Raw genomic sequence first — 12150 nt, 5'->3', positions numbered from 1 at the left:
ATGGTGACAGGGTTCAACCAAGATAGCATTTGAACAGACAGACCAGATATTTGGGTGCTCCTTTAAACCTTGTTTTTCTCTGTGAAGAATCACAGCTTCTCATCAGTTGTTATTCAAGCCCACTTGGAACCAGATATTTTTATTTAAGATGCTATTTTGTTGCTTCACCATCTGACGTGGCGCCTTGGCCGTGCAGACGTTCCTTTTCTTCAAAGGGAAATGTTTCAGACGGAGTTATGTGGTGCGTTTTGCAAGCCGACATGTGGCAGGAAAACAATGAGGCCTGAACTGTTGTAACCTCTGGTTCCAGCTGTGATCTGAGCCTGTTGACAGGAAGTCTGGCTCTGCCTCTGTGAGGAACCTCATCACGAATTATCAGTTCTGTTTTCACACTAAGCCGTCGGCTGCAACAGGGCCAAATCCACATTAGCTGTCCATGGTTGGGGCTCACCTACACCTACCTAAATGATAATTAGTGTGGGCCTTATCACACACACACACACACACACACACACACACACACACACACACACACACACACACACACACACACCCTTGATCCGCACCCACATCACCATCAGGTAGAAAACGGCTTCATGCACCAGTTTGGACCTGCGTACTTGTTTGGGGCACAGGCCCTGGAAGTGCAGGAATATAATGCTCCCAATTTGGAAAAAAGGAAAAGCGAAGCTGTTATTGTGTTTGGCTGAGAGCCCCATGGAGACCGATGTGACGCCACCATTGTTAGGCTGAAACTCCCCGCAGGGGTGTTTCTGCGGGGTAACTAGCAGTCAAAGGCAGGCCAGCAGCTGCTAGAGTTCAGCAACTTTTATTAAATGTTGCTCAGCATGCAAATGCCCCACAGAAAAAGAAAGGGGAGCAAGTTCTGATCCGGTTTTTCCTCATTTTCCCGTCTTTTATGCATCCGATAAATCCCGCAGGAAAGCCTTTAATGTAGTTGAAACATGTCTGTCAAAGTGAGGGTTCTACAAAAACACCGGTTTCTCAAAACCTCATTGATGAAGCACAAGCTGTGAGTCACAGTCCCTGCCCTTTATCCCAGAATGCAAGATAAACATGTTGTGCTGAACTCAATGATGTTGTTTTGTAGAACAATAAATGGCTCGAGTGAAGCAACCGATAAGTCAAATCCATAGGTGGTGGCGTGTGTATCAGCCAAGTGTCAGCAGCTTAGAATTCATTTAAACTTTGCTCTCTCCTTTGTTTTAGCCTTAATCTCAAAGAGAGAGCCTCCATCTTCAGGGTTGTGGAGTGACTGAGCCTTCGGACCAAAGTGGTGCCAGATCCTCACAGGGTGACATATAGGACAAACAACCGTCACAGTGATCACCCTCCATAAAGGAAAGCACAGCTGCATCGACACGTAGCAGGAATTCAAGTGGAGGGGTCAGAGAAGCACAGACAAATGGGGACAAATGGGGACAAAGGGGGACAAATGGTGTCCTCTGCTGGCCTCGATTCTGCACTTCAAAGGCAAAATCCTGCTGAGCCACCATATTAAAGGTTTTTTTTAATTCCATTGGTAGACTGATTGAACCCTCTGTAGACCAGATGTGTTGCAAAACACACACACACACACACACACACACACACACACACACACACACACACACACACACACACACACACACACACACTTCCTTATACTTCGGTCTTTGCGAGGACTTTCAGAGACATAATGCTATGCACAGCTTCTTAACACACCAATCTTAACTAACCCTCACCATCACCCTAACCCCCCCCCCCCCCCCCCGACACACACACACACACACACACACACACACACACACACTCACACCTATCCTGCCTCTCCTACCCTGTCCTCCTCTCCTTTCTAATATGAGTCATGTTGGGAGTGGGAATTGGGTTAGGGTTAGGGTTAAAACTTTTAACCGAGATGAAACTCGGAACTTTAACCCTAACCCTAACCCTAACCCTAACCCTAACCCTAACCCTAACCCTGACTGGGGACTAACATGCGTGGGCCAGTGCCTTTCCTTGGTCTCTCATAAAAAGCTAAACTGATGGTGGTCTGTGTAGTGAGAGACTGAGAGTATATCCATCATTCACCTAACCTAACCCTAACCCTAGCCCTAACCCTAACTATAACCATAACCATAACCCTAACCCGAACTATAACCTCTAACCCTAACCCTAGCCCTAACCCTAACTATAACCATAACCATAACCCTAACCCGAACTATAACCTCTAACCCTAACCCTAGTCCTAACCCTAACTATAACCTCTAACCCTAACTAAAACCACATCTTACCACTCAAACAGAAATTATGAGGAAGCCAAAATTCCCTCACTTTCCAAAAAAGTCCTTATTTTGCTAAAAGAATGTGTAAATTGGTACTAAAATGCAAAGAAAGTACAAGAACCCCCTCCACACACACACACACACGCACACTCACACTCACACACATGCACACACACGCACGCACATGCACACACACACGCAGACACTCACACACACACGCACGCACACACACTCACACACACACGCAGACACTCACACACACACGCACGCACACACACTCACACACACACGCAGACACTCACAAACACGCAGACACTCACACACACACACACACAGACACTCACACACTCACACACACATGCACACACACACGCAGACACTCACACACACGCAGACACTCACACACACACGCACGCACACACACTCACACACACACTCACACACTCACACACACACATGCACACACACACGCAGACACTCACACACACGCAGACACTCACACACACACACGCACACACTCACACACTCAGATAAAGTCTGAGGTGCCCATTTACACCTGTGTCTGTGTGACGTGCACAGACGGGCTGATGTTTGTCCTTCAGAGATGAGCCACCATAGAAGAGATAAAAAACAGGGACGGATCTTAACAAGTCCTGACTGGAAGCACTGAGGGGGGGGTCCACCCCCCACAACCAGAGGCTTTAATGGTTGGATGGTGGAACCATGTGTGTTTGTTCCAGGTCGTGGGGCAGATAGAGAAACTGACTCAGAATGTGGCGTTTGGGTTCTTTATTCTCTGATCACACTGACATGTCCAACACACGGTGGAGCCACGTTACAGTAAACAACTCATTCATGGCAGAAGTCGTTTTGAAATGAAGAAGGTACATCAGGAAGGACACGATGCTTCCTCATCACTTTAAAAAATCAGTGCATTTTTGAAATAATGCCACGGGTGCGACTGGGCCCAACTAGGACCACACATGACCACAGACACGAACCTGGAGGCTGAGCTAACTAGATGTGTTCATTCCACAAAGTGAAGCAAAGTAAAGAAAAATACAGAGTTTTCTTTTCTGTCTTATGTTTGATCAGGATGCTTGTGTCCAGTCAAGGGAGGCGACGAGAGGAAAGTGAGCAGAACATCCCAGTCTGACCACCAAGCCCAGCTCATCTCATCATCTCCATCGGTCTGAACACAACACCCACATGAAAAAGGAGTAACTCTTAAGCCGCCCTTTACCGCCTCTGTGGCAGTAAAGGAGCACCCACCATCTAAACCCTCAAAGTCTCTTCACCTAGTTAGTGGCCGTCTCCTTGAACTTGTCCACCATGCTTTCAAAATTCTCACGGATCTGGGTGGCGTATGGAGAGAGCAGATCCTTCAGCTCATCCATCTTGCCCTCCAGAGAGGTACGCAGCTCCTGGGCGGTCACTTCCAGCCTGGTCTTGAGGTCTTCAACCTGGGTCTCCAGCTGCTGTCCCAGGCTCTCCGCCTGGCTGCCCAGCACGGTGGAGAGGTCGGTCATCTTCTTGCTAGCGGTGTCGCCGCCCTGCTGAAGGTAAGGCTCGAACTGGCCCCTCATGTTCTCCAGATTCTGGGAGGTGCGAAGCTGGATTTCACCCATGTAGGTGGCGATGGTGCTACAAAGCAGAGGAAGGTTTAGTCTTTACATCCACACCTGTTTTAAGTATGAAATTCTTCGTCTTACTGACTTGTGGATCTGCTCAGCGTCCTTGTTGAGACGCTTCTTCAGCTTATTGGTGTAGGTGCTCATGCGGCCGCGGACATCGTCGCTGTTCTGCTCCATCAAAGCCTTGAGCTCCCCCAGATACTCGGTGCTGCGCACTTTGGCGTCCGTCATGTCCTTCTGGAGCTTGTTGAACAGGAGCTGCATGTCCTGAGACAGCTGGCCGCTGGAGCTCTCAGTGTAGGGCGCCACTCTGCTCTGGACCTCATCTTTGTACTTGGTCAGCTCGGCCATGGTGTCAGTAATCAGAGTGCTGGAACATCAGTCGGTGGATTCAGAAGATGCAGAGATTCAAAGACCAAGAAAGCTTGAATGTAAGAAGTCCTGACTTACTCCAGCTCCCTGCTGATCTGATGAGTCTTGAGGGTCTTCACCACGTCATCAGTTTGTTGGCTCAGGTCCGTGATGTACTGCCAGAAGCGGTTGACGACGCCCTGCCAGTGGTCCGGCTGGGCCGGGGCCAGGGGCACCGAGCGGGCGCTGCACCCTGGAACAGACGCCGTCAGCCCTCATTCACACTCACACCAGCATTTCTGCACCAGCCACAACTTACCGCAGATGAGCGCCAGAGCAAGAAGGAGAGCTGCAGGATTCATGGTCTTCAGGTGGACAGATGAGCTGTGAACTGAACAGAGAGGGAGAATTAGCCTGGAAGCGCGCGCAGCCGCGTGAGTCTGCAGCCGCGTGAGTCTGCTCCTCTCACCTGAGGGATCGTGGCTCCTGCTCCTGATCGCCGACTGCCGTCTTTTATAGCGTCACTGCTGCCGCCCTGGCGCGCGCTTGTGCGTGCGTGCGTGCGTGCGTGTGTCACGGTGATGGTGGTGATGGTGTCTGCGCAGCTTCCTCTTTATCGCGGAGTCACCAAAGTTCCGAGTTTCATCTCGGTTAAAAGTTTTCTGACTAAATAAAAACCAAAAGAAGTGTTAAAGATTAAATGTTACTTAAAACTCGCGTTAAAGTCAATTTGTGATGGCCAATTATCCTACAGCAATATATTACTTTTAATGTATTACATTAAACTTTTTTTCAACAATTTAGTGCGTTTAATGCCAGAAGTGGCATTAAAAGCAGAAAGAGGATGTGGAATGTTTGCACATCACTTCATCTGACCCCCGTTCTGGTATCTAAATGTATAGATACGTATAGATATGTATAGATATATGTATAGATATGTATAGATATGTATAGATATACGTATATATATGTATAGATATATGTATAGATATGTATAGATATATGTATAGATATGTATAGATATGTATAGATATATGTATAGATATGTATAGATATGTATAGATATATGTATAGATATGTATAGATATATGTATAGATATGTATAGATCCTGTGGGGCCTCAGGTGAGAACACACCATTGTAGCTACTTTTTATTTTTTTATTTTTTTACAACTGGTGCATGTTTTAAAACTCAAAGGATGGAGAGCAAATGAACAAATAATGTGTTTTTTTCTTTTAAAGCTATTTTTCAATGCTTGGTTTGTTAAAATACTAATAATCTATATAAGATAAGATCACAGAACATAAAAAAATCTACTGGCATATGGATGGTTTTAATATGTATTTAAAACACTATAGAAACAATAACGAGGAGCCCTAATTACTTTATTTGAGACATTTTTTAACCCTTGTATCCACTTTGGCCACCAAGCGATTAGATCTGAAAACAAACGCTCGTGGCACCAAGACGTGAACCCTTCACCAGCCCCCACAGCTCAGACCTTTGAGGGCATTTACATAACAGCCCCTCACGGTGTGTGAATGCTAAAGGCTAACGCTGCATTTGTCATGTGCAGCGTGTCCCAGCACAACGAGGCATGTTTGGGCTGCTCCACCCAACAAAAGAGGGATTAAGGGGAATGCGATGCATCTGTAAAACGTCGGTTCCAAGACAAAGAGGAAAAGAGGGAATTAACTGAAAGCTCCTTTCACAGTCGTAGGAAAATCCGTGATTTCGAAACTTGGCCTCAGCAGAGCAACATTGCGTACAAAGCAACAAATATTTGTGTGGCTGCAGAACAAACGGGTCCCAGGACATCTTGATTTCTACCTGCAGCCAGGAACGTTTCTTCAGGTTTCACCCGCAGCCAAACGTCAACAACACTTGGAACAAGATGTTTGTCTCTTTGCTCTGACGTCTCTGTTAACCCCTGCTAGCATGGCGGTCCCTGCGTGATGACCTTTGGCCTTTTAGACTTTGTTGCCAACCAGGCAGATTCCTCTGTTTTGCTTTATTTTTCCCAGAAGATGTTCTTCACATAAACGTGCAGCAGCCTAATGAGGACAATTAATAAGAGCTGCCGTTTCCTAAATGAAACATGCGATAAGACACGCCTGCCCTTTCACCCCGGGGGGGCGAGTGGACTACTGCACCACTAAAGTCCCCCTCTGAACAACGCTCGTGCTGGTGACCGTGTTTTCACAGAGCTGGTGCAGGATCACCGGATCATGACGCAATCCTGATGGTGTTGGTATGAAAGGCTGAGACAGGGAAGTGAGAACCAAGCACGGGGTTAGATAGCGAAACATCGGACACTGTCAACTCAGCAGCATTACGCATCTGTGGAGTGAGCTTGTGCTGGAGCGCATCCTCGGGCCGGTCTGAACCAGAATAACCCCGGTCCCATGCTGCTGCTGAGTGGCCCGAATCTACAAAATATCCAGCTGATGTCTCCTCCGCACGGACGTGTCAGAGAGGTCACAACAGTTGCTTCCAGTGGGTTAAGAAGCATGTTTTTCTCTTCACTGATCCTGTTGAGCCAGATGATGAGCCAAGGTTAGACCACAGTGAGGGTGGGGGGGTCCTGTAGTCAGCAAGTATGTGGAAACACCAAGTAACCCTGGGGTCAGGCTGGGGGGGGTCGGGCTGGGGGTCGGGCTGGGGGGGGGTCGGGCTCTCATCAGGGACTTCAAGCTGTGCTATTATTCAAAATGAACCACATATATTAATAACATATAGTAAAAGCATATATCAATAAATTATATTCTATTTTAACACAGACAGCACAGACAGCACAGACAGCACAGACAGCACAGACAGCTATATCCACACGATGATATTGAAGAACTAACTGGTGAGTATTTAACCGTTAGACGACCAGGGAACGACCAGCATCTGGTTCAGAAGTCAGACTTTACTTTAGTTTTCGGCTTTAGCTGCGTAAGCCTCAGAAAAGCTCCGATTCCAGACTCACCTTTACACAATACTCCAGTTCCCTATAAACACTTTTAAAAGTCTTTCTAAAACTAATTCTATGATTTTAAAGCTAAAATCAATTTCATGATTCAAGACATTTTTTTATTAAGTGAAACTCATCGAGCCATGATAATTCCTTAAACTGTAACATGATGAAAAAGGAAAAACCAACCAGAGCTACGTGTGTTTGCGTGTGGAAGGTTCACGGGCACAGGAATGTTGTTGTTGGGTAATGTGGCTCCTGGGAGCCTCCTGGGAGCCTCCCGGGAGCCTCCCGGGAGCCTCCCGGGAGTGGGGACAAAAGGAACGGGAAGCTGGATGTTTATCAGGTTCCAATCTGATAGGACAAACCCGAACATGTCCTTTCAAAGGTGTGTGTAGGTGTGTGAGTGTGTGTAGGTGTGTGAGAGAGTGTAGGTGTGTGAGTGAGTGTGTGAGTGTGTGTAGGTGTGTGAGTGAGTGTGTGTGTGTGTGTGGGGGGGGGGGGGGGGGGGGGGGGGGGCTTCTCTGTGTTAGCCAGGACAAATAACAAGGGTTTTGTTCCACTTCACTTCATTTCAGGGAAGTTTTTTTTTTTGCTGTCAGACAATGGAGCCGTGGCCCAAGCTGCCGGTGATGTTCTGAACACGATTATGAACAATAAAGTGACTCTTCTGAGTATTTTAAATGAGAAATATTAAATGATCCAATTAGCTAATTATCTTTGTCTAACTATGCGGTATTACTCATATTCAGATTTTATTTTATCTTTGGAAATCTGTGGATGTTGTGTGATAATTCTGGATAGAACACGGAGTCACATGAATTCGTTTGGGCTCGTTTTATTTTCAAAAGAGGGGAAGAGCTCATGGACCAATTAATATCCTACATCTCAAAAAATTCTAAAGACATTCTCAGATTAAGAAAAGAAGAGGCAGCTTTTGTGAGTGTAAACAATGTTGACACGTCCCTGAGGTGTTGACTTGGAGCAGGTGCTGGTCACCAGGAGGGTGACTTAACCAGCTTTCACGAAGGACTCATACAGGGAGGCGAGGCGAGCCTGGAGGTCCTGGGCGTAGGGGTCCAGTTTGTCCCTAAGTTCATCAACAAACGGAGCAGCCATGTCTTTCACCTGCTGGGCCCTCTGGTTCAGCTCAGTCTGCACCTTCTCAGCCATCGGTGCCAAGTTCTGCTGGAAATTCTGCAGGTGTCCGTCCACCTTCAGCTTCAGGTCATCAGTGTAGGGTCCCAGCTGAGCCTGCAGGTCCTTCACGCTCTGCTCCAGGCTGCTCTTCAGCTCCTCGCTCTTCTGCATCAGTGTGGCTCTCAGAGCCTCAGAGTCCACAGAGTCTGCGTAAGGGGCCAGCTCCTGCTTGAGCTGCTCCACTCTGGCCTGGACCTTGGCCTTCATGTCCTCGGTGTACGGCTCCAGCTTGTTACGAACGGTGCTCAGTTCCTGGGTCACGCGCTCTCTCAGCACGTCAGCCTCTGTGGTGACTTTGGTGATGAGGTCCTGGGCCCCCGGGGGAAGCTGTTCCTGGATGGACACCGCATATTTGCTGGCCATATCAGCGCTCTCTGTCAGACGAGCGCTGCAGAAGAACGTGGAAAGACAGTTTAGAGGAGATGTTCTTTTGGTGGTGTTCCCATCATGACCATACAGCTCCCAGCCTCACCAGTTGACCTACCTCACGTCCTGTCCAAACTGAGACTTCCTGACCATCTGCAGAGTGTCATCAGCTGTCTGGGTAGCCTTGGCAACATAGTCCCAGAATGCATCAGTCAGCACTTCCAGCTGGGGCTTGGGTGCATCAGCGTAGAACAAATTGGCCTGACAACCTGATGAATTGGCAGAGTAACGGGTCAAATGACTATCGAGTCATTGAAACTTAAAGAGTATCGCTCCAACATTTTGTAACAAAACTCACCGCTGAAGACAGCTAAGGCGAGCACAACCAGGACCTTCATGGCTTTTATACCTTAAAAGAAGCAAGAGAAGCAGATTAGTTAGCGCGGAGCCTCGTGGCGGCTTGGTCAGCCGACGCGTCTGTCTTCACGCTCACCCGAGTTTCTGCTGCTGTATCCTGAGAGCGACTCAGCGAGGTTTGTGTTGCGCCTGTGTGAATCAGCAGCTTTTATAGCAACACAGACAATAATGATCCCAAAGTCCAGATGCCAGTGCCCTGCTGTCACCGTGCAGGTGCACGGCACCAGTGTGCACCAAAGGGTGAGCTGCTCAGAGCTCGTCACAGAAACATTATAAAAAATGAACCGCTCTCTTGTTTCTAGTATTCTGTTGATTCTTTTACACTGAATGGATCAAAAAAATGAGGGTTACATTTTAGCAGTATATTTGAAGAAGATAAGATGCCACATCGAATAAGATGCCACAAAGTCCAAACTCTGGTCCTCAGATGACCCTTGTGCTCTGAGATTATTGCTTTGCCAAAGTGTCTGGCTGTAATATGCAGGTATGATTGATTAGATTAACACGGGGCATTTTTGGATCTGATTAGCTTGACAAGCGTGTCTGTGGGTGACACAGGGAATCAGAGTTGTGCGTCACCTCAGCGTTCTCCAGTCAGTCTGGTCAAAGGTCAGCAGGTTTCAGACACCACCGAAGGGCAAGAGGACCGCTTGGTTCCCCTGAGGAAAGGTCAGAGTCACACTTTATGGTCTCTTGGCTGTTAGATGCCTAGAAAATCCTATTCTTAAACAATAATCCTTTAAAAATGTACGAATATTTTACTCTACTGTTTCCAAAGTGTGCACGTGTAGACGACTGTATGTAGGACTGATTCACCAATAAATTCATTATTGAACAGTCATGAACATCGTTGGCCAGTCCAACTATGCTAGGGTGGATAAAGTTTTTGGACCAGCAGCTATTATGAAATTCTAAGTATTTTAAGATTATGTTCCTCCATATGATTTCAGCAGTATACAGGAAAAACATAAAGTATCAATTTTAGCTGGTGCTATTTTATTCACATTGCGTGTCCTCAATACAAAGTCCACAAGTGTCAGCGCGTGGTGGTTATCTGGAGTTATCTGCAGGCTGTTTGCATTTGACCTGCTGGACAGATAATTGCTATTCTCTAAATGCTTGTTGGAGGTTGGCGAGCCGAGCTGCCGTCTGCTTTCTTATTCTCAGCATGTGTTTAAACCTCAACACCAGCTCGGTTTACAGGACACAACTGCCCGCGCCGCCTCGCCGCGGTCTCAGAGGTCATGTGACGTTGGAGAAGAAATCTCTGCTGAAGGAAATTAGCGAGAGCTGTCATGACAACACGGCAGGAACTTCTGGACTTTGTGCTCTTAATGACAACTGGGCCCTGCCTTGGCTATATATACACGTGCGCTGGGATCCGATCACATATCCGATTGAATCCTCAGAGCATCAGAACGGAGGAGCAGGTGAGCACAACCACACGCTTCAGCAGCTTTCTTTTAGACGTGGACACACACGTTTGACATTGTGAGTGCTGCTATTGATGTGTCTGCTTATGTTTCAGCAAACGTCACCATGAAGGTGCTTGTGGTTCTAACCATTGCAGTGGTGTCTGGTGAGTCTGCATCAGAGGGGAAATAGCTTCAAATCGGAATTCTCTGGATTATATTCATGTTGTTCTTGTCCATCAGGTTGTCAGGCCAATTTGTTCTACGCTGATGCACCCAAGCCCCAGCTGGAAGTGCTGACTGATGCATTCTGGGACTATGTTGCCAAGGCTACCCAGACAGCTGATGACACTCTGCAGATGGTCAGGAAGTCTCAGTTTGGACAGGACGTGAGGTAGGTCAACTGGTGAGGCTGGGAGCTGTATGGTCATGATGGGAACACCACCAAAAGAACATCTCCTCTAAACTGTCTTTCCACGTTCTTCTGCAGCGCTCGTCTGACAGAGAGCGCTGATATGGCCAGCAAATATGCGGTGTCCATCCAGGAACAGCTTCCCCCGGGGGCCCAGGACCTCATCACCAAAGTCACCACAGAGGCTGACGTGCTGAGAGAGCGCGTGACCCAGGAACTGAGCACCGTTCGTAACAAGCTGGAGCCGTACACCGAGGACATGAAGGCCAAGGTCCAGGCCAGAGTGGAGCAGCTCAAGCAGGAGCTGGCCCCTTACGCAGACTCTGTGGACTCTGAGGCTCTGAGAGCCACACTGATGCAGAAGAGCGAGGAGCTGAAGAGCAGCCTGGAGCAGAGCGTGAAGGACCTGCAGGCTCAGCTGGGACCCTACACTGATGACCTGAAGCTGAAGGTGGACGGACACCTGCAGAATTTCCAGCAGAACTTGGCTCCCATGTCTGACAAATTCCAGCTTGAGTTCAGTCAGAGAGCAAGTATGGTGAAGCAAATGGTGGCCCCCTATGCTGAGGACCTGAGGGAAAAGCTGGACCCCTACGCCCAGGACCTCCAGGCCCAGCTCATGTCTCTCTATCAGTCATTTGTCAAGGCTAATTAAGTAAACCACTTTAACAACATCTCCTCATGTTTAGGCTACCTCGTTTCCCCAACAAGATCAATTAAACATCTGAAATGTTCCACAGCATTTTATTTATTACTCGGTGCAACTATTGGACCTCTGCACCGGTCAGAACTGTACATACTTAGTTTTTATTGCAAAGTCTGAAACTTTTTAAAATTTCTGTAATTTGCCAAAAAAAACAACCAAAGAATTAAATTAAAATGAAAACTCTGAAATCAACCATTATTTCAGGAACGTAAACAGGACCCGAGTGCGTGGCAGCGAGGCCCCGCCCGCTCCCAGAACCCGTTTGGACTGTGGTTCATCCTGTCTGAACACGCTTCAGCCACAGTCTTCAGACCTGCTCTCCTCCGGCTGGGGGCTTGTCAACACTTGTGTTATAACGGCACTTTCATGGTGTTGACGTTAAACCAGCCACAGAGGATCATTCGGAAC

The 12150-nt window shown here is 47.7% G+C and overlaps 4 protein-coding genes across 7 annotated transcripts in view; 1 reads left to right on the top strand and 3 right to left on the bottom strand.

The window, feature by feature from the left end:
• The window catches only part of LOC101071485 (uncharacterized), a 1068-nt gene extending 985 nt beyond the window's left edge, over window positions 1–83 (bottom strand). The window contains exon 1 of the transcript XR_003889085.1: window positions 69–83. The gene's annotated coding sequence lies outside the window, so the exon portion shown is untranslated. The remainder of the gene's footprint in view (window positions 1–68) is intronic.
• Window positions 84–3059: 2976 nt separating this feature from the next.
• Window positions 3060–4824, bottom strand: apoeb (apolipoprotein Eb). Of its 2 annotated transcripts, XM_011620235.2 has the most exons (5): window positions 4740–4824; window positions 4590–4661; window positions 4370–4523; window positions 4002–4289; window positions 3060–3929 (listed from the first exon to the last, which is right to left on the bottom strand). In XM_011620235.2, the coding sequence occupies exons 2-5, from the start codon at window positions 4630–4632 to the stop codon at window positions 3584–3586; spliced, it is 831 nt and encodes a 276-aa protein (XP_011618537.1). In that variant the 5' UTR covers window positions 4633–4661; window positions 4740–4824; the 3' UTR covers window positions 3060–3583.
• Window positions 4825–8051: 3227 nt separating this feature from the next.
• apoA-IV4 (apolipoprotein A-IV4) lies at window positions 8052–9379 on the bottom strand. 2 transcript variants are annotated; one of them, XM_011620234.2, is made up of 4 exons: window positions 9289–9379; window positions 9154–9204; window positions 8914–9064; window positions 8052–8817 (listed from the first exon to the last, which is right to left on the bottom strand). In XM_011620234.2, the coding sequence occupies exons 2-4, from the start codon at window positions 9191–9193 to the stop codon at window positions 8241–8243; spliced, it is 768 nt and encodes a 255-aa protein (XP_011618536.1). In that variant the 5' UTR covers window positions 9194–9204; window positions 9289–9379; the 3' UTR covers window positions 8052–8240. The 2 variants fall into 2 exon arrangements, with proteins under 2 accessions (XP_011618536.1, NP_001027893.1); NM_001032721.1 differs by lacking the exon at window positions 9289–9379 and having other exon boundaries at window positions 8241–8817; window positions 9154–9193.
• Window positions 9380–10532: 1153 nt separating this feature from the next.
• On the top strand, window positions 10533–11925 carry apoa-iv3 (apolipoprotein A-IV3). 2 transcript variants are annotated; one of them, XM_029838182.1, is made up of 4 exons: window positions 10533–10642; window positions 10741–10791; window positions 10868–11018; window positions 11115–11925. In XM_029838182.1, the coding sequence occupies exons 2-4, from the start codon at window positions 10752–10754 to the stop codon at window positions 11689–11691; spliced, it is 768 nt and encodes a 255-aa protein (XP_029694042.1). In that variant the 5' UTR covers window positions 10533–10642; window positions 10741–10751; the 3' UTR covers window positions 11692–11925.
• The last annotated feature ends 225 nt before the right edge of the window (window positions 11926–12150 follow it).

The sequence above is a fragment of the Takifugu rubripes genome, chromosome 7 (genome assembly GCF_901000725.2).
Source record: "Takifugu rubripes chromosome 7, fTakRub1.2, whole genome shotgun sequence".
Taxonomy (NCBI): Eukaryota; Metazoa; Chordata; class Actinopteri; order Tetraodontiformes; family Tetraodontidae; genus Takifugu; species Takifugu rubripes.
The sequence above is the reverse complement of the archived record's forward strand: the minus strand, read 5'-3'. Positions and strand labels throughout refer to the sequence as shown.

Coding starts and splice junctions, on each gene's coding strand:
- apoa-iv3 (XM_029838182.1), top strand. CDS start 10,752: ATGAAGGTGCTTGTGGTTCTAACCATTGCAGTGGTGTCTG. Junction 10,792..10,867: donor AACCATTGCAGTGGTGTCTG/GTGAGTCTGCAT, acceptor CTTGTCCATCAG/GTTGTCAGGCCAATTTGTTC. Junction 11,019..11,114: donor CAGTTTGGACAGGACGTGAG/GTAGGTCAACTG, acceptor GTTCTTCTGCAG/CGCTCGTCTGACAGAGAGCG.
- apoA-IV4 (XM_011620234.2), bottom strand. CDS start 9,193: ATGAAGGTCCTGGTTGTGCTCGCCTTAGCTGTCTTCAGCG. Junction 9,065..9,153: donor CGCCTTAGCTGTCTTCAGCG/GTGAGTTTTGTT, acceptor CCAATTCATCAG/GTTGTCAGGCCAATTTGTTC. Junction 8,818..8,913: donor CAGTTTGGACAGGACGTGAG/GTAGGTCAACTG, acceptor GTTCTTCTGCAG/CGCTCGTCTGACAGAGAGCG.
- apoeb (XM_011620235.2), bottom strand. CDS start 4,632: ATGAATCCTGCAGCTCTCCTTCTTGCTCTGGCGCTCATCTGCG. Junction 4,524..4,589: donor TGCTCTGGCGCTCATCTGCG/GTAAGTTGTGGC, acceptor CGTCTGTTCCAG/GGTGCAGCGCCCGCTCGGTG. Junction 3,930..4,001: donor GACGCTGAGCAGATCCACAA/GTCAGTAAGACG, acceptor TCTGCTTTGTAG/CACCATCGCCACCTACATGG.